This window comes from Bombus huntii, chromosome 5 (assembly GCF_024542735.1).
Source record: "Bombus huntii isolate Logan2020A chromosome 5, iyBomHunt1.1, whole genome shotgun sequence".
In the NCBI taxonomy this organism is placed as follows: Eukaryota; Metazoa; Arthropoda; class Insecta; order Hymenoptera; family Apidae; genus Bombus; species Bombus huntii.
Genome location: NC_066242.1, coordinates 16,065,789 through 16,093,134, shown reverse-complemented (window position 1 = coordinate 16,093,134; position 27,346 = coordinate 16,065,789). Strand labels below are relative to the sequence as shown.

Below are 27,346 nucleotides of genomic sequence, written 5' to 3'. Positions count from 1 at the left end.
CGACACGGAGACACTTTTGCAAATGGTCGGCTTTACGACCGATTACAGACGTCGGATACGTTTTCGATGGAATCACGGATTCGGGTCCGGACCCAAGTGGAATATTAAGTCAGAAATGTAAGTTTCTTGTTCGAATATCGGATGCCCGTGTCCTCGTGATCATCGACCGATAGATCGATCGTGAATCGCGAAATATCGCCAACTAAACGAACTTGAACGAAGAAATTATCGATAACGCGTGCACTGGTTCGCGAAAGTAGAGTCGAACGCTTATCACAGGGAAGTTCGATGACCACATCGTACGCGTCGTAAAATATTTTGAAGTTTCTTAAATTTAATAAATTTGTAAGTTAGAAGAGCGGCTACGTAGAGAAGATTTGATCGGCGAGACAATTTTTATTACGGAAGGATCGTTTATTATTCAGCTGCGTCACTAACGATAAAAAGAATCGACACGCGACACCAATGGTTCGATTAATATTTATGAAGTTGGAGAAGGGAAGGATGCACCACGAGCTGTATCTCTTACATCATTTTATTAAACGTACTACACGTGGTAATTCGAATGATTACAACTTCATAGCCTTCGACGAATGATATTTGGTCGACTGTCTTATTAGTTGAACAACTTCCCTATGTAACAGTCTACGTATTTGTTACCGATGTTGCACTCGTCTGTTTCCCCTTTGGCTATAACAAAGCAAGTAGTTCGAGTTAACAAATATGGACAGCAAATGTGTACGAGCATCATCGATAATAACAATTTCTCAGCAATTAAGAAGCTCTGTTCGCGTTGTCCTTCTGAATATAGCATCTGTTTGATACTTTAAAACTATATCTTTAAACATCCAGGATAGCCGCTCAGGGTCGCTAATTTGTTTGTTCACGATGCTTAGAGAAATTGCTATTAATTTTTCGATTTCTTTGCCAAGTAATTAGAAAAATTCGAAGATTATAAAATCGTCAAGCGTCGATCAGAACTAAACATCGATACTTACTGCCAGCACTGCATTCGTTTGCGATATCCTTCACAAATTTGATATCATCGTCGTTGCCAGCGTGGACGGTTTCTATCATTTTGTACACCGGATCCATATTGAAATCGAAGCCTTTCAACTAGATAAAAAAGATAGAAGAAAAAAAAAACGATTAAAACCATTGGTCGAAGTTAACTGATCGTTCGGTTAACAATACACGTACCACGTTCATTCGTTTCATCACACAGGCTTTCAGGCAACCCATTTTCCTGATGTCAGCGTCAGCTTTCGGTTGCTGGATGTTCGTTGCAGTGTCTGAAACGCGATAATCATAATACATTTCACAACGAATCTAAAAAATCAATTTTTCTTTTATCTAATATTTTTTCCAATATATTTCGTCGAATTAAAAGATTTTTTAAGAGATTTTACCTTCTGCGATGTTAAGCTCGTCGGCGCACGGTTTGATATCCGGCAACAAGTACTCCATGTATTTTCCGATTACGGCGTCCTGATCCATACCGCGCACGATCGTCTGCAAAAAAAGATTATTGATAAAAGCTAAAAAATTATTGTTCGCCGTATGATTGTAAATAACATTGCGACGGTGTATTATAAGAAGACGACGATGTCAAAGAGAAAAGAGTTCGCATGTGGTGAAATTTCATCCATGATAGTCCTTAAGGATTAAAGAATATGTTAATATTAGGCTGTGAATTTATGAAAACTGACATTTTGGAAAATATAGGAATGCAGATGATGGAAAAAGTAGTATCAGTAGTAATATGTTATGCAAAAAGCTTTGTCGCGATTCCTTTGATTTTTAAATACACGTCACATCTGTTCATCGCACCAAGTTCTTTTTTTTTAACGCAATGCGACTGATTGGCGTGAAACGTGCAATATGTTGGCAATCTCCGTTGCTGAATGTCTTGGATTTCGTTCAGTTAAGTTTGCTATTTCACCGCTATTTGTTATCGACCTGTCACTTCGTCTTTCATCTTCCAAGTCTCTGGTGAACTTCATCTGCGTGATCTTCGAGTAATCTTCATCGTTAAACTTTCTAATCCATCTTGCAATAATACGTTTGTTAATGGAATTATCACCATAGACACCACAAATTCATTTCTTTATTTACTCTACACTCTTTTTCCCGGAAATAAAAAACCATGGAATGGCAAAAATGAATACTCTGATCGCCAATTTCGAAGATACAATCTTCTCGATCGAAACTGAAGAAGAACTGGCCGACACTGCGGATGAAATACAAACTTACAAACCATTCTTAACTGGATGCTTTATCCGTCACAGTTAAACTTATTAAACAACGTAGTATTTATAAACTGAAGCGTTCGTTATAATATTCGAGGATAAAACATCCTGTAGTTTTAAAAAAACTAGTCTTAGAAACAAAAAAAAAAATCGAACGAGAAAATTAAAAAGTTGTGCAACAGTAAGGAAGACGGTTCCAATATTTAAATTGTATTTATCAGAAGAGAAAGGACGGTATATAGGTTTCAGATTAAAAATTGCAGCATTCAGTTACTACTGTTAACATCGGATGATTTATACTACTTTTCAAAAACTGATTTGTCTCTAATCGATCTATAGTTGATTTATATCGATTTACTCGAATTACTGAAAAATGAACCTCCTTTTTATCGCGGTTACCTGTTTAATTTCTAAAAAATCGACTTACCACGGCGGCCAACAGGCAAGTAAAAGTCACAAGGGTCTTCATCTTTCAGTCGACGTATCAAAACTTAATTTCTGAACGAAGATCGATTGGTTTCCTCCTGGTATCACAGTGTGCAGTATTGGATCCCGTGGGACGATATTTATATGGAGAACAAACAGAGACAATAGCTGGTGTTAAGGTCTGACAGCGTACAGCAGGAAACGAGATAATTGCCTCTGGTTCTACCTCGATTTACGTAAGATTGGTTCAAGTACGGCCGAAATACGTCTAATCATCATTGGCACGCGTCAAATTTGTCACAGAAAAGTGATCGTTTGCCGTACGTTCGGTGATCTTGGAAGAAGCACTTGTTCAACGTAAATTACAGGATCGAATCAGCCATCCTGTAATAATGGCATCGTCCTGTACCGTAGTACTGTAATCTCGACTAGGACACTAGAAATGACAGTGCAATCGAGTATTCGCTGATTTGTTTGTTTCTTCCTCCTCTTATTCGCCTTCTGAGAATCGTACGACCAAGGAGAAACGAGCTGGTCGAGTATAGCGAATAGTCTTTGACGACGAAGGATCTGTTTGATCGTAGGATATTGAGGGATGACGAAAGAGCATGAAACTGTGAATAGAGCGAAAAAGAGATTCGTTGAGAAAAGTATGATTAAAGGTTCCACGAATGATAGCAAGAAAGATGATGATTAAGTCTTTTTGCAAACTGGCGTGAGGTCAGATGATTAGAATAAAGATTGGTTGGACAAATTGCGTAAGATACGATTATTGAGGAGGTAGAGGAAAAATAACGACGACAAGGTTTTTAAAGATAGACCGAAGAGATTAAATAATCGTAACGACTGATTATATTGGCATTTAACAATTGTATCGATTGATTATGCTGGCGAGAAAGAAGTGGAATTCTATTGAGAAATTTTTGAAGTTAAACGTTAATGTTGACTGATTAGAAAGATTAAAGTGTCTTATATCAATTTATTATCTTAGTAAAAGAGAAGCGAGACCATTGTCGTGCAATTTGTAAGATTAAAGTATAACTGATCGAGATCGTGATCATCGATTGTTATCGAACTACGGTGTATTTTATAACATACAGTTTCTCTTCTACGATAGATTCGTAATATAATTACAAGTAATGGTAACGCAAGAGATTCGGTTATATTAAAAATATAAAGCAGATATTTCCTGCAATTTCCTTTTAAGAGATCCTCTTAATACTTGTCCACGTAACATTGAATGAAAGAGTAAGCCATCTTGCAATCGTCCGTCATATCTTTAACTAAAATGAAACTGTGTTAGTAAAGAATATAGTTTTAAATAAATAGGTAGACGTAATGTACCTTTATCAAGGCATTCAACTGCATTCTGTTTCATAGGTTCGATCTTCTCAGGTTCTTCGTTGTGCACGATCTTGATGAACTCGTTTATCATCTCTAAATCTATCTTGGAGTCTTTCAACTTAAATACAAAGATGTTCTGCGTTATGCAACTATTCCGTAATTTAACTTTTGGTTAAATTAAAAAACATCGTCTATGAATTTTTTGCTCGATAGTAATATCTTATCGGTTAATCGAAAGATGATCAAGTATAACAAGTTATTAGGCGAATTGAATTTACCGGATGTTAATAAATATTTAAAGCCTCTTTCAAATGAGCTCACCATGTTCAGAGATTTTAATATACACGATCTTAAACACGAAGCTTTATCCACTCCCAGTTTTACCTCCTGGTCAAATATTATCCTTGGGTCCGCTGAAATATTATAATATTTCGCGTATCAATTTAATAAATTATGTCTCTCTGTTGGAGAAAATAATTATTACACTAACTTTCAGTGTAGCCAACTGTTTTCGCACACTTTAGAGTAGGAACCTTCGAAAGCTCCAAGTAAGTGTCGATGAAATCTGCTTGGATAACTGCCTGAATAATTAATAAATATCGATTAATAATACTCAACGAATAAACAATTCGTAGCCTATACGAAAATTTCTATACTCTGCCGATTGAGGAGAAATAACGCGTAAAAATTGCTTGGACGCAACGTTATCGAGAAACGTGAAATAATTTGTATATTGTTTTATCGAGATGTAAAAAGCCTTATAGCAGCAGATACAGCACAGAAGTCCATTATACACTGTATATTCTATGACGCGTTGAATTACCGGGGATTCTTCTCAATTTTATTTTTAATATGTACGTTAGTTTTGGTGTCTGATTTCGTGCTCGATGCCTAGCGTTTAACCGTGCAGGCTTCTATCGTGCACGTGCACGTGCATATAATCATCTTTATAAGGTTGCGAATGAAAAAAAGGAAACGAAATAAAATTGAAAGTCGAGCTAGTCTGGATTAACGCAAAAGGAAAAGAAATAAAAATCTATAGCGGAATTCTTCAAATTAAAGAAAAGCAAGGCAATGAGATTCCAAATTGAGACGTTTTAAATTTCAAATAGATGGAAATTCCAAACTCGATAATAATCAGTATTTTACTTACTATAGTTAACAAAAGACAGATGCCAAGCAGAAGACTCTTCATTTTGAGGTTGATTTTTAACAAACAAGAAATACGCGTTAAGAATATATTTCCACTACTAAATTTTCTTAGCGAATTGCGGCGATATTTATATTGCAAATGTGCTGATAAAAAAAGCCTGTTACATATGATACATAGCCTAAAAAAACCTATTAAAGTATATCGTATTGATGGATCGTTTCCGATCACCTACGTCTCGTATGATGATGATGAGAACTGTTGGTTATATGATTATTAATCAAAAAACTGGAATAATAATTACTTCCTTTAGTTACGTATCGTCTTGTTTGACGTTCTGTTTATCAGCCACGATTCGAATCGGATTCGAAACACTTATATGATTCAAAACACTGGACAAAAATTTTAAAAATATCAAAATACTTTACTAAAATGAAATAACGCCGCGAAAGTCTTTGTCGATGGAATTAATTAGAGATGATACGAAGAATCTTACGAGAACGAATGTTGTGTATAGTGTAGAAAGCAAAATTGGTAATTCCTTTCAAATCAGGGCAATTTAAAACGTTTATTTGAAACCGTGTTTACAATATTTGAAGTGAAAGTCAGTTAAACCCGCTAAAAGCTATATCTTGCGATAAATTTATCCAACTATGTTTCTATAATTACCTAACTATGTTTTTATAACGATATTAAGACGGTTTAAACTGTAAACAAAGTCGGCAGTTTGAACAAACGTTGGCGATCTTCCCAAACATTTTCAAAAGAGAAACCCCGAATTTTTTTTCATCTCCGACAGATATAAATAAACGTAGCGACTCAGGGAAGTCATAATAATAATTACCGTTCGTCTATCGAGTAACAATTAATTACCGTTCGTCTATCGAATAATTAATTACCGTTCGTCAACCGAATAATTACCATTGTCAATCGAAGAGTTAGTTGCCATTTTGTCAACCGAAGAATCATCATTTTGTCAACCGAAGAATTACCATTTTGTCAACCGAAGAATTTTAAATCCGTCAGTCTGTCAGTCAATTGCCAATATCGAAATCGAGTAAGATTTGAATAAATCGTTACATATTGTTAATTTACTTTCGAACAACTTTAATCCTCTCTGGTGCCAGTATTGCCGCACATAGCAGGTTAGCCGAAAGTGGAACTTATTGCCAGTTGCATTAAACGTCAGTTAACGCTTCCGAACGCGGTAACCAAATAGAAGGTGACAACAGTCATCTTTCGCTTCCTTTCTTTATATCGGTGAAATAGTCATTCATTGTATTTAGAAAAACGAGTCTTTCTAAGTGCAATATATTCGACTTTATTCGTGTACAGATGTTTACATGGTTGAAAAGATTAGGTGATTAGATGTGAGGTAGATGTTTGAATCTTTTGTAATTCATACGTCAGAGAAATGTTAACAAATACCGCAGAAATAATAGTTTCTTCGTGTTTAATAAACTTTAATAATAAACTCTATTAAATTTTACGATATATGCCTACTTCGTTGTAAAAACGCATATTAATCAATTTTATTATAAAGTTCACGTTATATTGAATTTACGAAACGAAAAACAAACGATGATTTGCCAAAATGAAAAGAAAAATGAGGGCATATTAAAAATAATTATTGAAGTGCTCAATTTTCATTTAATTGCTTTTGTATTCGCGTCTTTACAGTTGCATCATATCTTGTATTATTTTCTGTGTGATAATTCCAATGCTTCTCTGCTATTCAAGAAATCAAGAAGTCGAAATTCCTTTGAATTAAGCCGGCGTCAAGCAGCGTGAAAACTCGAAAGCGATGTCGCACTCGTCGGTTTTCCCAGCAACTGCAAGGATTTTTAATGAATTATTAGGAATCTATATATTCGATACGTTCTTTCCTATCCAGTTTAATCTTTGCTTACCTTCTTCCATACATTTCTTTATCTTATCCATATGTTCCATATGTTCAGAGTCTGATTCTGACTCTTCGCTAAATTTCTTATCCATAAAGTCTTTTAAGTTGTCTACATGGATCTGACCGTTCGTCATCTAAACAACCATTTTTATATCAGAGAACATAGTTGAAGATTGTCGAACATAGAAAAGTTGTAAATATATATTTGAGAAGTTTGATTGTTCGGAAAAAACGACCGAGTACATGTCAGGTACTGTACGGACACGATTAACGTCAGGTTTCGCGTTATAAATTAATCAACAATGGAATTTTAGGGCTTTGAATAGAAAGTTGTTCAGTCACTGTTTAACTATAGACCTTATTTCGATGATCTATCGTCTTTTTTACACTCTCTAAGTTATTCTAATCCTTTGACAATGTAATAAGAACTCAGAATAGAAGATGGACGAAGAATCGAGAATGAAAAATTTAGAAGAAACATCGTCTCTTTATCCTGAAGATTTCCTGCGTTTCTGGTCTTCTAGAAACAAGGTTTTCTAGAAGGATCAAATAAGAGAAAAAAATACGTTCTTTTAACTTTCTATAAGTGATAAATACTAATAATTGTTTGGAGTATGACGACATTTAAGACGTGAGATTTATAATATTATATTCGATAATCGTGTGTGTGTAATATCGTATTGCATATTTGTGTGTCTACATGGTACATTGTTGAAAAGTTAAGTGAAATTTTCTAGCATAACTAACGATTGAAAAATTTGTCGAAACCTTTCGAGCAAAGAATTCAGGAACTATCAAACATTGGTGAGAAATTGAGGGTAAAGTTAAATTAAATAATTGCAAGAAAATTGAAGTATAAACTTACGAACCAACCTAATAAAAGGGCAGTGAGATAAAGGAAAAGATGTTCAAAAATAAGGAAAATGTCTTACAATGTTTATGCGTTTCATAACACAGGCTTTCACGCATCCCCATTTGGTCCTTTCCTCACCTTCCAAGTCATTAACGACAAACTTCTCAATTTGATCTAAAATACAGATAGATCGTTTTAACGAATGTGTTAGGAAATCATCGACAAAATTTGAATGATTATTGCAATGCGTTACCTTGCGGAATCTCAACTTCTTCCAAACAAGGTATTATATCCTCTTTTAAAGCTTCTATGAGTTCTTCAGCCTTATCGTCACATATAGCTCCCTAAAATAAACATTTGATGTTTATTGAAATTTAATTTTTTACATCTTCTTCCTTTTCATTACACCGTTTACTTTGTCGTTTATTTCATTTTACTTTTTTTTTTAGGAGATAAAGTAAAACGCTTGACGAAAGAGTCATTTTTCCGAATACAAAAATTAATATATAATTAGTTATAATACTTTTTTATAGTTAAACATAAATAGTTTCTTGAGACATATACAGGCGATTCAGGCAGTGATCTTGTTCACACGTTTTTTCATTTAATTTGCGAATTGTAAGAAGCTTCAGGTATAGCAGAGGATACGCTGATGTTGTTAAAAAAAAAGCGGCAAATAATTAACTATACGTGATTCTTGTTGCTTACTAATACATAGCGACCAATCGACTATTTGAAATCCTTTGATGATATCTATAAAATTTATGCTTGCGATAAGTATAGTCATATGCATTTCTAGATTCGTTGCAAATGTTAGTATTATAATTACGATAGTCGTGTTCCACTGCGGTATCAATGAAATTTCTGCGTGTTGTTCAAATGTTTCTATAAATGTTAATGCTTTCACTGTGGACAAAAGTACACTCAACTTCGGTTTTATAGGTAACCGTAGCTAAAACGAATTCTATCCCCTAACGATCCCATAGCAACCAGGACAGGCACTAAATTAATATGGAATCTCACTCACCGCAACGAACAAGAGGCAGCAGATAGCCAAGCTAACTCTCATGTTGTAAGTAAGTTTCGGATAAAAATTCCACAGAAAGCAAAACACTTGACTGACGCCTGTCGACACTTGAACATCATATTTATAGCAGAACTGTGGAAATATGTGTCCAACATCTTCTGAGGTGTTAAGATTCCATTATGGAATAACAGGAAGAGAAATAATTGCTTAATTCATGTTGGTGTTTATGTAACGTGTCTTGATTAAAATCTGCCGGCCCTCGATTGCTTCGGATGAAGAATAAAAAAAAATAATAGACTTCGTCAGAATCAGGGAAGATGATCGTCGTTCGTATAATTAAAATTCGGTTTTCTTCTAACGAGCCACGTTGCGTGATCGATACATAACGATCGTTAGGCGTGATTTATTCCCCGATATCTTCGCCGATCACCCCAGTGCCATTGGCATGCGATGATCCGTCATGGGAATGGTTTCTCTTTTTAGACACTTTTTTATGGACGATAACCGACGTTTACGATTCAAACGGACGGAATTAATTGGTCGGCTAATTACTCCGTTCGATTCTATTCTAATTATTGCCTATAATTATCGCAAACACGCGTGTGAAATCTGGAATGATTACAGGTGGCCTTTTAAAATAGAATCGTCGTAACAGGTACGCGTTAACCCTTGCTACGTGGTATCCTCAAAGCTGAGAGTATTTTCGTTGTACAGTATCGGCCACTTTGTGTTTCAAGAGTTTGCAGTTATTACGCGTTCCATAGAATCCAGAAATTTAAGAGAACAATTACGTTTCTATTGGCTTGAAACTCTTTTCTAAAAGTCTACTAACACGAAATATTTGTGGGGTGTGCGCATATGATATCTACAACACGGATATCAAATTAACAACGAAATTAGTAGCAGATTCGATACACGCACTTGAGGAAGTTACTTCCAATTTTTAATTAGTAGCCTATGTTCTTCATAACGTAAGGTGTCAACGTGTAAGAAAAGCTAAAGCCTGGCAAATTTCTACGCAACGAAGAAAGCCATTTTTTTCAGAACGAGTGCATCGAAGTCACGGACAAGGATCGTCGTTTTACATCAGTTAGTCCAACTTTTAACAGCAACGGGACTTATTCGCAAGAATTAAGAACTTTCGAGCTAAAGCATCGACAGAAAGATTCCGAACCAGTTCGACCAACTATTAGAAGAACCGGATTGGGTTTTTCCTTCGATTAAAGGCGGATGACGGACGGCCTTGAATTAATCTGAGCGTTATTATCGTCGTAACAGAAGGAAGTTTAAACCGCGGAAATCAACCTCATCTTAGAACGATCAAAATATTTCATCGATTCGAGCAACCAACTATAAATTTGTCTGCTCGAATGAGACTGTGTAGCTACGGGCGTACAAGATAAATCTTGCCAGTGCACCGTCATAAAGTTGTAAAATAGGTGCGATATTTCATCCTATCGTAAGTTAGGCGTTGCGCACAGGTAGTTTGATATCGAATAACTGATAATAATCTTTCTGTTCTGTGCAATAGTGTATGTAACCGCAAGAGAATCTTTTAATTGCGATATGATTGTCTTAATTACACGGTTGGTAGAAGCTGGTTCGTATAATCCAAAGTCGTGGACAATTGCTTAGAAACGTTATATAAAGTCGTATTGGTGTCTCGTGATGGGTTTTGAAGATTGCGAGGTGGAAGCAGAGAGTTTCTGTTAGACAGATTAGTTAGAAACGAAGAGTTGGAAGAAATATGGAGAATATGGGGTAATGATACAGTTATTTCGTGATATATTTATCATTCTACGAGTAAATTTGTTCGTTTAATTGTTGTCATCTAGTTTTTATTATTTTATCGAACATAGCTATATTTTTTCGGAAAATATTCGTTTCGGGGAATATTTTTATCAATAATTAAAGTAATATCAAAGACAGAGGGAACAACGCTTTTATAATATAAGAATTAAATATTATTTTACATACAATAACATTTTCTAAAGTTATCGAATCGTATCGTTCAAGAAGTCAGTGAACTTCGAAAGTTAATTTTTCTAGACAAATAGCTGACATATCATCAGTACGCTCCCAGACCCTTGATATCATTGATCGATGATCGATTATAGAATAAGACTTGGATAGTTTAAACCCTTCTGCATTGTGGTTTTTTTCGGCTATGTCTACACACTGCTACTTTTCGACTACTACGACGACGATGACGGAGATGACGATGTCGAGGCGTTTGCGATTGGAAATTTCTCTTGGTTCTTCGATGATCTTGTGAGTCCGCCGTTAACGAGTTGTTCACGGTATTATATAAAGCTGTAACAGATTTTACGAATATTTAAAATTACGTATCGATAACTGGCAAGTTTTTTAATGACCGACGTGATTAGGAAAATGTGAAATATTTGGAATTTATGAAATTGTTTCAAAGATTCTGAAAGCAGCTTCGGAAATGTTACTGCAACTTGAATCAGTTTGTCCGTACATTGTCGTTCATATCGTTTAACAATAAGATAAAATAACGAAATTTTGAAAAGTAGCGATGGGAATCTTTCGAAGAGATCGTATTTCGCTTTACTTTCGTACAAACGTATCTCATGCCCATAATCCAAAAATGTCGAAAGAATTTTGTGCAAAATTCCAATTATTACATAAAATTGGTAACGTTCCAAGCTCTTTCTCGAGAGATCGATCTAAGATGAATTACTGCACCCATGTTATTGTTTCCGGTGTAATCGTAATTAAAAATCACCTCCGAATCTGTTGCATAGGTGCATGCGCTAAATTGCCATGCAGCTTCGCACCCGTCCGTAGCCGTCACTGCAAATGAAAATTACAAATAACGAACGCAAAAAGATATAGATAATTTCTTATTAATACTGTGTTATTAGTAATACGCTAGAGAAATTCTTGCTTTAAATATTTGTTTAAAACGGTGTTATTGAATCGATTGCTTACGTCGTTGATTATCAACGAAGGTACTTGCCTGCGTTTTTACACGTTTCAACTAAATGTGTAATGCGTGGAAAATATTCGTCGAGGATCATAACACGAGCATTCTTCACGAAGAAATCCCACATGATTTCGTCGCCCTTCATCTAACGAACAAAGCAAACGTATTTTTCCATCTTGTTGATTTAAAAGATGTAACGTTCATTGTTGCGAAATGATGACTAACTTTCTGACCATTGATTAAAAAAAAAGAAGAAAATTGAGAAATTTCACTTACAGCTTTGGTTTGTGTCAGGACGCATTTCATATAGCACATCAACCTCTCGTCTTTTGGGAATTCACCTTTATGTTGGCCGTCTAGAAGCTCTGTACGTAAATCACCAAAGAGTTTATTATTCTTTCTTGAAAGCTGTTACCAAGAAATTGTACCTACATAGTACATTTTGTTTATGTTCGAAATTAATCATCAAGACGAACAAAATTGAAACAAAATTCGCATTGGGACGGAATTTTCGTCCACGATAGATAGATAACATTTAACGTTCAACGATAAAGTTGAAGTTGAAGTAAAAGTTAAAAATAAGAAAGAACTATCAAAACTGTCGAATAACATTGAATCTCAAATCAAAGAGCGACGCATTAATTTCGATTACATTTCCCATCGAATCATCATCGAACGTCTGCATAACCAAGTGTGTGCACAAGTCACGAAGACTATCTCTTCCTCGTTTAAAAAAATCTGATCAAATACCACAGTCATCCTTGCAAATTGAAAAAAGTAGCATCGAAAAGTACCTTTGGGGGTGTCGTTCTTCTTGCTGCAAGGCTTCCTCAAGTTCTTGATGGACTTCTTCAGTTCATCGAGGTTCATCTTTTTCTGTACGCGTAAAAGAAAGTCCAAAGTCCGTGTGTATAATGTACACATTCAGGCGAATTATAGCTTCGAATAGGAAGAATCGATCGATCAAACTCACGCTCTCTGTATCTTTGATCGCCAACAAGACAAGCATCAACGAGACCAGCAGGCAAACGCCGACCCCCTTCATCCTGTTTGACTTGTTCCAAATTTATTCTTCTTCCTCTTCCTCGTTGATGTTTCGAACCAACTTCGCTAACTTCTCGATGGTTCAAACCACGAAGAAATAGCGCACGTGGATTCGCAATATGATCGTACACTCCCTTTTATAGTCCGCGTTGATCGTCGCGGTAGGAGAAGGAACAATTTTTGCATTTTGTGGGTGTTGCACGAAGCTTGACCCGTAATTACCCTGCCGACTAATAATTAATGTGCAACCTGCACTTTCCGCGTAGCATCTTCGGAAACTCAGACTACGTCGGAAAGGGAAGAGTGTTTCCGCCACGTAGTGGATTACGTCGCAAATATGAAATCATTATGCATTGTATTATCATTGACGATGCTGGATCATATCCTGAGAGTACCTCTTTTAACGAGTTACTTCTTTTTCTCTTTGATTTTGTGTTCTTTGCTTCTAATTTTTCTTTTCCGGTTTTGTACGAGGACTCGCTTGTTCAATCAACACTTTACCGACCGATAGCCGATTAATCAGTTTTTTGTCACCGACGCTCATCGACCGATAGCCTATTAATCGGTTTTTTATCGCCGACAATCTTTCTCATTATTTGAGCAGTAATTTATTATTTAGTACTAAGGTACCTTGCTCAGTTGCGTCAGTTGCGTTGCTTCGTAAGCTGCCACAGTTTTATATCAATTGAAATGAAAAACGTATCGATCGCGATGAACAAAAAGAATGGTATTGGAGAGTCTAAACCGAAACAGAGCCGGCGCCAGGGAGAATCTGCGCCTGAGACGCCGGTCGGACGTGCGTATGCTGTTGAATCGCTAGCGGTCGGTAAAGTGTTAATTTATTAACGAAATTCACGTATACAGGGTGGTTGGTAACTGGTGGTACAAGCGGGAAGGGGGTGATTCTACGCGAAAAAAGAAGTCGGAAATATAGAATAAAAATTTAAAAATTTAAAAATTTAAAAATTTGAAAATTTGAAAATTTGAAAATTTGAAAATTTGAAAATTTGAAAATTTGAAAATTTGAAAATTTGAAAATTTGAAAATTTGAAAATTTGAAAATTTGAAAATTTGAAAATTTGAAAATTTGAAAATTTGAAAATTTGAAAATTTGAAAATTTGAAAATTTAAAAATTTGAAAATTTAAAAATTTAAAAATTTAAAAATTTTTTAAATTAAAAAAGTAACGTCAATCGAGACAACGATCTACAGTGAGATCCGTTATAACAAGACGCGACAAAGTGCACGCGTACCGAGCGAAAATTCAAAGTCGATTTTCTCGAAAACAAAGCCTCGAACGAAAAATGTTTATTCTATATTTTCGACTTCTTTTTTCGCGTAGAATCACCCCCTTTCCGCTTGTACCACCAATTACCAACCACTCTGCATACTATCGATTTCAAATTGGTTTCAAATTTTACGCATATAATCGCGTCTTGTTAGTAACGGTGAGTCACTACGATGCTGTTTAACCGTTTTAGCGTCACGCAGCGCGATCGCGCTGTTCGCGTACTGTGGTGAACTGTGTCGCGATGTTTGGTTACGATCGACAATTCGCAACGCGTTCGGTTTCGAACGTAGCTCGTCGCGAGTCATGTCAGAGTTTCCTCTCGTAATTACTTCTTTTTTGTTTCAAACAATCTTAAACCACCTGCGTAAACGAAAAAAAAGGGCAGTGCGATCGCGTCGATCGGTATTTCTCGGAAATAAATGAACGAAACGCTATCGCGCTGTATGGCACAATCCGACACGGATTCTTAAAAAGCCGTGGCACTAAAACGGTTAAAAATTTCCCGAAAAGAGTACGAACTTTTTGGATAGAAACCGTCTCGCATAATTTATTGAAATCTTACTCGGACTTGAAATCTGGAGATTAATGATTGCTACGTTATACTTGCACGCTATTTTATTGCGAATGTTTGATACAATACGATATTAGATCGTAACGTATAAAATATCGAATTTTATCGCCTTCGACGAATATCTTTGTCTTTCAGACAGTTGATTTTCTCGTTTATGCATCTTTAATATTTACGTACATGTGTAAAGGATATATAAACGTATCCTTTTCTTAGGTTTCAGCAGAAGTATGTATGAATTGTTAAAAATCGGACATTTCATTCTCTATAACTAACAACATAAGAAAGTGTAATAACACAGTAATGTAAATCACTAACATTATTTTGATTGCAAAATTAATGTCAACCTAAAATATTTCTTAAAGTTTACGATCGTATTATATAACGTCATACTAAATTTAAAAAAATTACAGCTCAAAATAAGTAAACTATTCGTACACGTTATCGGTGGCTCGCTTCTTCTATCGATCTCGCGATCGTGGGTTTGCAGTTTGATAAATTTGCACGGCGCCTCTTCGAAAGATGGTGCAGTTTGTTGTGAATGTCGTTTGTTAAGGAAAGAAAAACTTTTCCGGATTCGTATCGTAGGTGCATTTTACGAACGTATATGATTTCTGGCATTCATCACCGGTGTATTCTGCGTATAAATGGAACAAAGTTTAGCTGGAAGCTTTAACTTCTTTCATGTGAAAAAAAAATAAAAAAAGTATGGTGCGTCTGAAAAGTTTCTAAAGCGATCGAATCTTGATTCAAAAAGGAATAAATTATTGGAATTTTTCTACAGTATCTTTACGCGAATACGGTGATTCGAAGTTGTCGATGGTTTTGCAAATTTCTTTATAAGCAACCAACTTTTATTTAATTATCGATCATTTCGGCTCCAATCATACTTTTTCATTGTTGATAAATTTTCTAAATTTGGAAAAATTATGAAAGAATCGTTGTTGATATTTATGATTAAATGTCTGGTAAAGTTCTTCTTGAAATATTAAAAATCTATTTGCTTGTTTTGAACGAGCAAATGTTCGAATATTTGGTAATTTGCCTTACCCATATGACTACATTTCAGTATGGCTTCCTTCATTACGGCTGCTTCTTCCGGTGCCATCGAAAGTTCTACTTGTTTGATCACCATAGCAAAATCGATATTGCCATTTTTAAACTAGACGAACAAACGGATCAAAAATGTCGATTAATCGATCTTCCAGTGGACAATCTTAATATCGAAGTATATTTTGTATTTACGGTTCGAATTAATTTCATAATGCAATTCGTATAGCACTTAAGATTTGGATCTTCTGGAAATTCACCTCTTCGCATGCCCTCCACTTTATCTAAATAAATTCCGACAGAAATACAGAAGACATTTTGTCAACGATCTAATTTTCTTCGATTTGATCGAATTCTGTTTTATTCGTCTTCTCTGCTTACCTTCTGATATATCGATTTTTTGCAAACAAGACCTGCGCAGACTCCTTGCCATTTTGTCCATTTGCTCGGCAGTGGCCTAAAGTTCATGCAATAATTTAGATTCTGTTATCAGTTTTCTTTCCTTTTAACTTTTAATACATAATGACACGCGTTGAGAATTTACTGGTTTTGTTTCTAACAACGCACTATGGTACATTGTCCCAAGATCCCGAATAGCGACAATGAACCACGATTTCCAAGAACTATTGGTCATTATGACGATGAATTTGTTACCATTAAATTTTATTCAATTTTCACACGTCTAACCCTTTGGATGATCAGGTCACCGGAATATTTTAATTTTCAAAATTTCAAATATCTAGATCTGTTAATATTTTAATACTTTGGTATTTAAATAAAACTTTTCAATTTCTAAATGACGAAAAAGTATGTCGAATTTCGAACGGTAAGATATTTCGGAGAATATTCGAGAAATATTTTTCGAAAACTATTTATCACTTTTATCTATCTAATTCCCATTATTCCAGCGAACAAAATTCCTGGATCGCTGAAAAATTAATATTTTCACTAATACTCAGCCAAATGTATTCTTCCATTAAAATTGAAGAAACGTACACTTTCTGCTGGTTTCCACGCCACGAACGCGAACAACATTGCGACAAGTAAAAATTTCACATGCATATTCAAATTTTTAAATAGAAAAGGAGATGAAAACGAATATTAAAGCGTAGTCTTTCTTCAGGACCAAGCGACTGAAGGCTTATTCGCCTAGTCTTTCTCTTATAAACCTTTCTGCTCTAACGTTTCGTAAGTCATATGCGATGACTTTTGTTCAATATCAGATAATTTGATAATTTGACATTCGCTAGGAAATTACGATAGAAAAACATGGTCTTTTTCGACTTGATGATAAACTCGCTGACTTTATGTAACGCGAGTTAAAGAGCGTTTTCAACCACTGAATTATCGTCTCGACGAGTTTCAACTCCCTCGAACGAAATAATCTTTTACCGTCTTGTTCTTTCCGCAATGATTCGATACGATTTCCTTTTTCACTGTAATTTCCTAGTTAAAAATGTAAGATTATCGTAGAAAATATCGTTTATCTTTCGAGAAAGAGTAGAAGCTAAATAATTTCTTCGCAGGACGAGCAGATATTATTTTAAATATTAGGTTGTCTTTCGTTTTACGAGGAAACGATAGATGCACAGCATTTTTCCTTTTACATTATTTTATTAAATTCAATAAAATAATATAAAACAAAACATGCTGCGCACCTACTAATTCCGTATAAAAAGAAAGGAACTTTTGAGACAACCCGATACCTACGATCACATCGTCGTATCTATTCAAAAATTCGACATATTTCGACAATCGTAATTTAAAAACTGTTTAGCGAGCTTCCATTGCAAAACTATCGACAAATTATTCCATTATAGTTCGCGGTAACAGTCACAGGCTCGATCATGCCAGCCACTGCACCGTCTCGAGCCCCACACCCGCTCGGTGCGGTTTGCACGCTCCAACTTGTACGAAGCAAGTTTTGGCCGGTCGTTCGCTTTGTCTGCAGCTCCCTTCGCCGACCGAAGACTCGGCGTTAATGTCGAACCCTTGTATCTCGAGAGACACCCTTAAAACAGGAGCATCTGGCCAGAAAGCGACGCCATCCCCGCGGCCATTAGTTCGTGGGGCTACTCTTCGCCGGTTCGATAATTACATTTTTTTCCACCCTCTCGACACGATCTCCTCGGCGATTCGTTTCCACCTGATCGTCCTATACTTCAACGAATCTCGAGAGGAATTCCTCTTCGTGTCCTTTTCGATGTTCATCCCTTCGTTTTTCTTTTCTCTTTTGCTGCAAGCGACTATAGTAAGCTTGGCTTTTGAAGAGACGATGGCTTTTGCCAGAATATTCCGGCTCCTCTTTGAGAGTTCGTGGATCGAGCGCGATGAAATTCATTGGAAACGTATATGTTACCGTCGATGAGATGCGAAACTTTGGTTTTGAATTTGAATAACAAACGAATTTCTGGGATTTTAAGGATCTTAGCGCTAGAATTATCAGAATGGTTGAAACGATCAATTTAAAAGTTTTCATAGAAATTTCGTAGATTTATGTTGGACGTAAAGAAAATATTTCTGCGTGTGCAACGAAATCATATATCTTGCTCTTGTTATTTGTCAATTGATTTTATATCATTAGCAGATCGCGGATACTTATACATTTATAGAAGATCAATCGAAAGTAAAGCAACGGTTATAACATTTAGAGGGTAAAATAAATTATTTCGGTTTCACGTTTTTCCCTTGCAAACGAATGGTACATTTATTATCAAATTAAGAGAAATTTAACCCTTGGAGCGTTGAATACTCGCGGCCAGCGCTGACCATCGCTGTGGACGGAGTACTTTTTCGCTAGACTTAACTCTGTTGATTGACTATTGAAAGCGCAAATCGTAATAAGTTATAGTAATTCTTTTGCACGAGATTATATGGTTCAAGAGCGTTATTTTTTAGTATCAATCATTTATTATAAACATTGAAATTTGCAATAAACTAGAATCTGGATAATAAACTAAAAAACGATAAACTAGAAAACTAAATTTAGTAAATATAACACAAGTTAATAATTCAGTTGTGTGTGAAAAATTTCAAAACAATTATCGATACGTAATCCGACATGGCATTTTCTGCATTCGTATCGCGTGTCGCTCCTTCTCTTATTTTTCGCACAAACAACACATTTTCTTCTTGATGATTGTGTTGTGCCGGCACGATTAGGGCATTTTCATGGAAAAATGCCTATCGATTAAACGAAATGGTAAATCCTCGGACTTTCTCTTTCCTCCTCCTAACATGCTTCTACGTTGGAAATATTTTCGTTAAATATCTCTTATCAACGCTAAATGAAATTCACTAAATTTTTGTTTCGAAGCAGTAGATTTTTGATATAAAATATATGCATTATATATAAGCAATACATTTATATATATTAAAACGTAATAGTATTACTTCTGCGTAGGCGTTCGGAAAAATTGACAAACGCATATAGGCGTCCTTAGTCCATGCCGGACACTTACAGAAAACGTATACATGTGTCCATAGTCCACACCGATAGCTTTCGCCAGACGCATATATGCGTCCATAGCGCACTAAGGGTTAAGAATAAAAAAACTTTTAAATTAAGAGAAACGCGACAGTGTGGGACGTTTATGTTTCTAATTCGATGAAAAATATGAAAGAGAAGGAAGAAGCTCCTCCGTGGGATGGACCTAATTCCACGATATCATATCCGCATCTTGCCTCGTAAACTAAAAATACTTGTACACGTGTAACAACAAAATTTCGTCAGACGGTGACATCGAATCGAACCGATGGAATCCGATCGCGCAATACCGGCCTTCCTTCACCCACATCTGGACACCGCGTGCTCGTTTCCGAACAACGATCCGCGATATCATAACGCGGACTTTCTCCGCTATTCATGGACACGTTCGATTTTAGAGCGTGAAGAATGTCAGTATGTTACCTATATCCACATACGTGGACAACTTTACATAATATGCGATTACCTAATAATTAAATCGTGGATGTCGATGCAAATTGATATTTTTAGAAACGTAACTACACAGATAGCACGTAGACGTGAACTTCTTTTACTCGTTAAATATTATACCTTTATACAGGGTGGTTGGTAACTGGGGTGGAAAGGGGGTGGTTCTACGCGAAAAAAGAAGTCGAAAATATAGAATAAAAATTTTTTTTTAATTTTTCCATCGAGACAACGATCTACAGTGAGATCCGTTATAACGTACCGCACGCGTACCGAGCGAAAATTCAAAGTCGATTTTCTCGAAAACAAAGCCTCGAGCGAAAAATTTTTATTCCATATTTTCGACTTCTTTTTTCGCGTAGAGTCATCCACTTTCCGCTTGTACCACCAGTTACCAACCACCCTGTATATTTTTACATCTCATCTGCGTTGTATGTATATTTTTGCATCCTTGAATTTTCCATAAATGGACAAATATCCGCAGTCTGCTAATTTGTATAAAGCAAATGTGCTGATACTTATGAACAGGGGTGGGGATATGTATTAAGGATTTTTACAAGAACGAGTTGATCAAACCGCAGAATATCCATCGCAAAAGTGTTGTTCACGATAATAATCGAACAATCAAAACGCGAAAACGTACAATGTGAAAGGAGCATCGTGAGAATCTCTTGGCTCTACGAGACCAAAATTGCTTCTTAAGGAATAGCAATCAAGTCCAGTCGGTTCGCTAGAGAGGATTGAGCGATAAAAGAAAACGGTGTCCGATTGTTTGCGGGCGTTAACGAAGATCGCGTGCGACAAAACTAGCTTCTTCCGTAATATAAACAACGGGGAAATAAGAACGCGGAAGCGAAGGGTGAAGAGCGAAAAAAGGATGGACGCAAAACGGTGAGTAAGAAACGGGGCAGCGATGTTACGAATTACTGAAAGGGAAGGGCGTGTTAGAGAATCACGTCGTACGAGTCATGGGAATAACGTGACCTCTGCGACGCCGCCCTAATTAAGCGCCTTTAATTAACGGTAATAACCGCGTTTCACGGCGAATTGCGTAACGAACGTCTTGTCGATAGGTCGCTGCTTCGTCCAGAATTATAATAACGCGTTCAGCTTGCGACGATGTATACAGTTGGCTGAAAAGGTTCGATATCGTCTGGTAAGTTGGTTCGTTTTGGCCTGCGTTTATTTAACAATGTTGTTATTCAGAGGTGGGATCGTAATAGTTATTATTTTATTCTTTGGATAAATCTATCGCACCGTTCTGAGCCGAAAAACCTTTATTCCACTTTCTTACATGGACTAGGGATAGAAACAAAAGAATATCTTAAACCTATCGATTGTATCTAGAACTATCTTCTAGTTGCTATTTATTGTAACCAGCGCATCTGCATATGGATGGCGAGCACGAACTCGCGTTGTCATTTTCGACAAATAATTTAGAATGTTCCGTTTTGCTACGATCCTGTATTACGTAGAACGTAGTCGATGAAGCGGGAGATGTAATTTGAAAGTTTGGAAAGCCGACGAATAAATCGACGGACAATGTTAATGATAAAGGATCCGGATATTTAAAATTGGAAATATTAAAAGGTTCGAGAACCTACGTATGTAATGTAAGTCTCGTAAATCTCGGATTGTGGGAAAGGTTAACATTTAACTTTTTTATGTAACGAAAATATAATGAAAAACATTTCAAAGAATTTGTAAACATAAAAAACGAGAAGCTCTCTCCGTCTGGGAGGCGCGAATCTCGCTCTTAAAAAGATATCGCTTTCATTTGAAAGGTATTCGCATAAAATGCCCAGGCCGTATTCCTGGCGACAGTGCGTCACATTGTTGCATCAACATCGCCGCCAAATTGAGAGGCGTATAAACGCGTGGCCGAAGAAAAAGGAACGAGCACGCGATAAATGAACTGTGTCGATACGTTTTCGAAACGCGACGATCACCAGCCGAGAGACTCGCGACTGCGTAATAAATTAATCGCGTGCCCCGTCGCGATTAAAGGCTGCCCTTTGTCATGCTAATTACCTTTCAATTAAACTTCACAGTACCGGGGTCCCCGAGCTTGCCTGAATTAGCTTTCAGTCGACTCTGATTCGGGCAACTTACTTTCTGCCGCAAAATTCCAAGCAAATTGTGGCTCGTGCTTTTAGTCCAACCTCCCTCTGTTCCACGTAGAACACCCTTCGAAGGGAATAAAGAGAAAAAAGAAAAAGATACATTTGGCCTTCGTTCTTCGTGATCAGAGTGGCCTCTCGAAACTCGCTTCCCGCGTCTTTTGCCTGGTTATTCGCAATCACGACCTCTGACAGTCTCGCAGCGGAAATGGAGTATGGGGTTGTTCGTCTTTGTTGGGGTTGCGACGTTAGGTAATTTTTCTTTCCTTGAAAAATATATATCGATTTTATACGATATCGTGATCCGTAACGATAAAAGCGGATGTATGCCTGGCCCGATATACGAATCGATATTGGCACATAGTCTTATTTTTCAATCAACAGTTTCTTCGTATTAAGTTCTATGCTTCGTTTTAATGCTATGACAATTTTTGTAGTCATAGAGTATTAAACGATACGGATATACAGGGTGGTTGGTAGCTGGTGATACAAGCGAAAAGGGGGTGATTCTACGCGAAAAAAGAAGTCGAAAATATAGAATAAAAATTTAAAAATTTAAAAATTTAAAAATTCAAAAATTTAAAAATTCAAAAATTTGAAAATTTAAAAATTTAAAATTTTACAAATTAAAAAAGTAACATCAATCGAGACAACGATCTACAGTGAGATCCGTTATAACGAGACGCGATAAAGTGCACGCGTACCGAGCGAAAATTCAAAGTCGATTTTCTCGAAAACAAAGCCTCGAACGAAAAATTTTTATTCTACATTTTCGATTTCTTTTTTCGCGTAGAATTACCTCCTTTCCGCTTGTACCACCAGTTACCAACCACCCTGTATTTGTACCTAATTAATTAGTATATACACTGTATAATAATACTTTTCGTAGCCAGCGTTCATATAGTTTCGATTTGTAATCGAGACTATAGTTCGCGAAGACGTTTTCGATGACCTCGACGCGATGTTCACCGATAGAAGGGAGAAGGGGCGAAAAAGGTCGGGCCCCGGAGATATCGCCACACTTCCGGCACACGATGTGACTCACAAACTCGTTTCCCCTCTATCGCGGGCACAACGTTTAATCTACCGATTCTTGTTGCGATGTTAAACCGATGGAAAGAATAAGTCGTGTTACCGGTTCGTGCGATCGTTCCAGTTCCAAGCTCTATTTTCACTCCGAACAATGTGGATTCTCCGTTTCAGTTTGAATAGGAAAAATGTTATTTTTTCCTAACTTGTCGAGACTATAGATAGGATGTTGCGGGAAATTGGAATTTTTGCAAGGAAAAATTTATTATGAACGAGAAGTTATTTATACGATACGTATGAAATAAAACTAATTGCTGCTCAGAGATTGCAAGTTTCATTTGTCGAAGAAAGTGCGCGATATAAAAAGCCAATCGAGATGTGAAATAAACTTGGGTGTTCTTTGTATTTGTAACATGAATTTCTTACAGTTGATAAACAATGGTGTCAATTTATCGAAAGATGTAAGTGATATCGCTTAAAATTCTGGTAGGGGTCACCAACAGATTGTAAAGTTCAGCACTTTTCTAGACCACTAACAAAGATTTAGGGTTGTTGGAACGACCATCAAGAAATTTTCAGGATCAGCGTTTTCTCTGGTTACTAACGGAGATTTAGGATTCTCGAAACGATCTTCGACCATTTTCGAGGATCAGCAATTCCCCTGAACCATCGTATTATGTCTCCGGTATAGTCCATACAAGATATTGTATAACGTGATGATATCATTAATCTCGAAATATCGTTTACTATTTCTCTAACTCCATATGCGTTTATTTTTATCTCATATTTTAGTAGTATACCTGTCGTAAATGTTGCAAATCTTGGAAATCGGTTTCTAAGTGCACTTATTCTTAGTCTTAGCTCCAGTTCCACGACGTTCGTATCTTTAATTTTAGGAATTTTTACAAATATGCCTATTGCTAACTGCAATTGTCGTTACTCTTAGCCCAAACTTTACAATAAACAAATTTATCGCACGCGTTCTAACAAGATAGTTTGCAATTTCTCATCATCGTATCACGTATCTAGTCCTGCAAAATTTCTTGCTTCCTCTCATGCAAATTTCTCCTCTTCGTCGAATAATCGAACGATCCACGTATATGCTTCGAATCGATAAACAAAATCTATATTGTGAAAAATCGACGTAAACGTCGATAACTGATAATGAGTCTCTCCTATGTTAAAATATTTCTAACAGAAAAGTAGGAAACCAGTTAGAAAAGAAAATGGGTTGGACTCGCGGTATCGCTGTCTATTTTCTCGAGCGCTGACACACACGCGAACAGAGCTAATCGTATCCGCTTCCTGTGAGTTTCGTAGCGAGCCACGTCCATTTGACGATAAACAAACAGAAATCGTTGCTCTCGAAATAATCTTCGCCGCGAAGCCACGCTTCCCTCTTCGACCGATTTTTTGACCAACAATCGTATATTTTCCTATTAAACAAACTGCACTTCGAATCTCGAACCAGGTCTAACCCCAACCTAACCCCGCATGACTCGGCGAGTTTCACGCTTAGAAATTATACGGCCTATCTGCGTGTTAACAAATTGCATAACTTCCATCTCTGCTTCCATCGAAACGAGTCCAAACGCACGGCGAATATCATGGAAACACGATGGAACGTGAATACGTGGCATATATTAGGTTGTCCGAAAAGTTTCTTTCGTTTTATGAGGAAATAATAAACGTTTTTTCTTTTATATTATTTCATCGAATTACCTACGATCCATTTTGTTCTGTCGAGATAAACATCGCGAGATTTCACAGATTTGGTTTCACGTTTCTGTGCAGGTGCACCGTTTGAAAAAACACGTTTGCGAAAGAAAGACACTTTTCGGACAACCCAATACACATATGGCGTTCACGACGATTTTCATTCAGAATTATTTTTGTTGGAAATGACAACGTGAGTTACAATAAACAGTAACCAGAAATTCTAGATACAATCGATAGATTTAAGATGTTCTTTTGTTTTTATCCCTGGTCCATGTAAGAAAGTACAATAAAGGTTTTTCGACTCAGAACGGTGCGATAGATTTATCCAAAGAATAAAACAATAGCTATTATGATCCTACCTCTGGATACAGAAATAACAACAATTTTCATCAATCGCGTTTTATCATTTTATATTCCCGTCTAATCTATATCTCTGAATTTAATTTAGAAATTATTATTGCTTATAAGATACGATTATTATTTCTAAATCCAATCTGTACCTAATCTACGTATAAATCTGATTTATCCAATTTATAAGTTCGCATAGATACTCACAGTCTGTCGTTGATATAAACTCTATTGCAATAAACAAACGTTTACACAGATTCGGCAATTCCTTCCTCATATCTAATTATACTAACAGTCGTGTCGATTTATATAAATTATAGCCAGAGGAGGGACTTTGATTGCGTTAGGCCGCGAAGTCCTCGCGATATTACGACTAATCGATTACGCTTCATTCAAATAAAGGGGATTGCACTGGATGGGGAGAACAAAGGTGACCCGTAACGAAGCCTGACACTCGGCAATTAGCGACGGCGGATCGTTTTTTGATTTAATTGCTGTCGACTGCACAGGCGTAACCGTATTACGCGTTCACGAACCGGCTTTTACCTTTCCTGATCAAATAGAGTCATTCGTTGGACCTAATTTATGACAGAGCGTAGACGGTAGTCTTCCGGGATGTTAGGTTCAGGCAGGTAGAATTTATCGACAGGATAAATTACAGTTGAATCTGTTAGATGGACCATTTCTTAATCGAAAAATCCTTCTAACACGGGGCTAAAAAAAGGATCAATATGACAAACATGATCGATGGAACGTTAATTGAAACGTTTAAATGGAATTTTCTCCGATAGTTGTCAATCTCAAATTTTGTTTCTTTAATCGTTCAAATTTTTCCGATTGCACATTTTTGTAATTAAACTGTATTTCCCTCGTGATTAAACTTTTCTCTATGTTTGAAAGTTTTATCGGAAAGAGAACATTTTGATTACGAGGTATCATCGAATACGAATTTTAAACGATACACTATATTTGCAATTTTTTAAACCACTTTTCTGTCACTTTAGCGATAACGAAGATAGAACGAAGAAACCGACAAACAATGTTTAAGAGTTTAGGACGATATAAATTACGCTCCATTACGCAATACAGTGATTGGTCGTAGGTAAAATATTACATTGTCAATGGATTACGTAACCATAATACGCTCTTCGGCAACGTGTAATAAGCATTCGGAGTAACATGTAGTTACTCGTACACGATAGCACGGTTAATGATAATAGTATTGCTTCATTTTATTAATTAACGAGCAGTTTCGACGAAAACTATCTTTCCCGAGTGATGTAACCGATCGAACAATTTTGTTAGTAATTTGCGTCTATATAACAGACATTTTAAGCATCTCTGTAATTAAACCAGAGGATCGATATATAATTTGGAAAATAATATTTTTCTGTTTTATTCCATTGTTTGGAATCCCATTGTTTCCACTAGAAACACTTGAAAATATCGTAATATATATTAACGGCACGATAATAATTATTCTGATATTTTTTAATAATACTACACCTCAAACTTTTTAAACATTTTTCAAGAAATTACAAGGATCATGCGATACATGTCCTTACGATGTCGTAATTTCCTTAATTGTAAATAATTCTGCGAACAAAGGAACAAAGACGCCCGATGGAAACTGCGATTACAATTACTGTCTTTCTTTTTTTTTTTTTTGCACTTAATTAGCGATATATTTGAAACTCGCCGCAATCCTTCTTTCGAGTGTTCCCACAAATCATCTGTTTCTCTAAATCAAACAATCACCGTTACATTTTCACGTGGATGTTTCCTTTCTTTAATTTTCTTTCAGCTGTTTTGTAAATAACGTCTTTCAGAATTGCTGGGAAGAAACCTGAGTCGCATTTGGAACGATAAAATTCTCCTCTCAATAAGATAGAAATTTATAGAGATAACTACTCGCCTGTCATCGTTACGCAATCTCACTTTCAAAGAACCATTACTTTTCTTTCTTTTTCCTTAGTCGTACAAAAATTCGAGCTCCGTTTCGAGTCACAAACGGAACTAACGCGTTGAAAGAACATTTTGCTATAAAATTTCCTTTATACGTGTCTTTCTTTTCATCATCGAACCATGAAAACGAGTAAAAATCGCAAGCAATCCAGAGTTAGCGTTTTTAATTCGAACATAAAACCATCCATTCTCGTGGCACGATCAATCACGTTCATGGTGTTGGTTCCTCGTTCGTTACGAGAATTTCTCTCTGCACGATTTTATTCCCTGTTGCATGGCTGATCTTCTTCTTGTACGGCGGCGAACAGCTTCAACCGCAAGGCTCGTTTATTAATAAACAGCTGGAACTCTGTTCGTTCCTTTTTTCAATGACTAC

At 36.3% G+C, this 27,346-nt stretch overlaps 5 protein-coding genes across 6 annotated transcripts in view; all 5 read right to left on the bottom strand.

The window, feature by feature from the left end:
• Window positions 1–517: 517 nt before the first annotated feature.
• LOC126866123 (uncharacterized) lies at window positions 518–2,805 on the bottom strand. Its single transcript, XM_050619295.1, has 5 exons — window positions 2,677–2,805; window positions 1,410–1,512; window positions 1,201–1,292; window positions 999–1,116; window positions 518–690 (listed from the first exon to the last, which is right to left on the bottom strand). Exons 1-5 carry the CDS (start codon window positions 2,716–2,718, stop codon window positions 617–619), a joined length of 429 nt encoding a protein of 142 aa, XP_050475252.1. The 5' UTR covers window positions 2,719–2,805; the 3' UTR covers window positions 518–616.
• Window positions 2,806–3,634: 829 nt separating this feature from the next.
• LOC126866125 (general odorant-binding protein 19d) lies at window positions 3,635–5,289 on the bottom strand. Its single transcript, XM_050619298.1, has 5 exons — window positions 5,173–5,289; window positions 4,510–4,600; window positions 4,341–4,432; window positions 4,020–4,137; window positions 3,635–3,958 (listed from the first exon to the last, which is right to left on the bottom strand). Exons 1-5 carry the CDS (start codon window positions 5,212–5,214, stop codon window positions 3,891–3,893), a joined length of 411 nt encoding a protein of 136 aa, XP_050475255.1. The 5' UTR covers window positions 5,215–5,289; the 3' UTR covers window positions 3,635–3,890.
• Window positions 5,290–6,796: 1,507 nt separating this feature from the next.
• On the bottom strand, window positions 6,797–9,069 carry LOC126866124 (uncharacterized). The gene is made up of 5 exons (XM_050619296.1): window positions 8,953–9,069; window positions 8,179–8,269; window positions 8,005–8,099; window positions 7,080–7,206; window positions 6,797–7,001 (listed from the first exon to the last, which is right to left on the bottom strand). The coding sequence occupies exons 1-5, from the start codon at window positions 8,992–8,994 to the stop codon at window positions 6,937–6,939; spliced, it is 420 nt and encodes a 139-aa protein (XP_050475253.1). The 5' UTR covers window positions 8,995–9,069; the 3' UTR covers window positions 6,797–6,936.
• A 2,049-nt stretch (window positions 9,070–11,118) lies between these two features.
• LOC126866121 (uncharacterized) lies at window positions 11,119–13,022 on the bottom strand. Its single transcript, XM_050619287.1, has 6 exons — window positions 12,876–13,022; window positions 12,697–12,778; window positions 12,179–12,267; window positions 11,936–12,047; window positions 11,702–11,769; window positions 11,119–11,265 (listed from the first exon to the last, which is right to left on the bottom strand). The coding sequence occupies exons 1-6, from the start codon at window positions 12,945–12,947 to the stop codon at window positions 11,248–11,250; spliced, it is 441 nt and encodes a 146-aa protein (XP_050475244.1). The 5' UTR covers window positions 12,948–13,022; the 3' UTR covers window positions 11,119–11,247.
• The window catches only part of LOC126866120 (general odorant-binding protein 56d-like), a 41,638-nt gene continuing 27,167 nt past the window's right edge, over window positions 12,876–27,346 (bottom strand). Inside the window, exons 1-5 of one of the 2 annotated variants that reach the window (XM_050619286.1) lie at window positions 16,852–18,978; window positions 16,237–16,312; window positions 16,051–16,139; window positions 15,856–15,967; window positions 12,876–15,442 (exon numbers count right to left, since the gene is read on the bottom strand). In XM_050619286.1, coding sequence (XP_050475243.1) covers window positions 15,357–15,442; window positions 15,856–15,967; window positions 16,051–16,139; window positions 16,237–16,312; window positions 16,852–16,917 — 429 coding nt within the window. In that variant the 5' untranslated portion in view covers window positions 16,918–18,978 and the 3' untranslated portion in view covers window positions 12,876–15,356. Of the gene's footprint in view, window positions 15,443–15,855; window positions 15,968–16,050; window positions 16,140–16,236; window positions 16,313–16,851; window positions 18,979–27,346 lie in introns of those variants that run through there. The other variant, XM_050619285.1, reaches the window with a different exon arrangement.

Excerpts from the sequence above, each read along its gene's own strand:
- LOC126866123 (XM_050619295.1), bottom strand. The coding sequence starts at position 2,718 with ATGAAGACCCTTGTGACTTTTACTTGCCTGTTGGCCGCCGTG. Across the intron at positions 1,293-1,409 it reads CGAGCTTAACATCGCAGAAG|ACACTGCAACGAACATCCAG; the intron begins GTAAAATCTCTT and ends ATCGCGTTTCAG. Across the intron at positions 1,117-1,200 it reads TGATGAAACGAATGAACGTG|TTGAAAGGCTTCGATTTCAA; the intron begins GTACGTGTATTG and ends TTTTTTATCTAG.
- LOC126866121 (XM_050619287.1), bottom strand. The coding sequence starts at position 12,947 with ATGAAGGGGGTCGGCGTTTGCCTGCTGGTCTCGTTGATGCTTGTCTTG. Across the intron at positions 12,268-12,696 it reads GAAGAACGACACCCCCAAAG|AGCTTCTAGACGGCCAACAT; the intron begins GTACTTTTCGAT and ends ATTTACGTACAG. Across the intron at positions 12,048-12,178 it reads TCCTGACACAAACCAAAGCT|ATGAAGGGCGACGAAATCAT; the intron begins GTAAGTGAAATT and ends TTTGTTCGTTAG.
- LOC126866124 (XM_050619296.1), bottom strand. The coding sequence starts at position 8,994 with ATGAGAGTTAGCTTGGCTATCTGCTGCCTCTTGTTCGTTGCG. Across the intron at positions 8,270-8,952 it reads GCTGCCTCTTGTTCGTTGCG|GGAGCTATATGTGACGATAA; the intron begins GTGAGTGAGATT and ends TGTTTATTTTAG. Across the intron at positions 7,207-8,004 it reads TTATGAAACGCATAAACATT|ATGACGAACGGTCAGATCCA; the intron begins GTAAGACATTTT and ends ATGGTTGTTTAG.
- LOC126866125 (XM_050619298.1), bottom strand. The coding sequence starts at position 5,214 with ATGAAGAGTCTTCTGCTTGGCATCTGTCTTTTGTTAACTATA. Across the intron at positions 4,433-4,509 it reads AACAGTTGGCTACACTGAAA|CGGACCCAAGGATAATATTT; the intron begins GTTAGTGTAATA and ends ATAATATTTCAG. Across the intron at positions 4,138-4,340 it reads TATTAAAATCTCTGAACATG|TTGAAAGACTCCAAGATAGA; the intron begins GTGAGCTCATTT and ends TTTGTATTTAAG.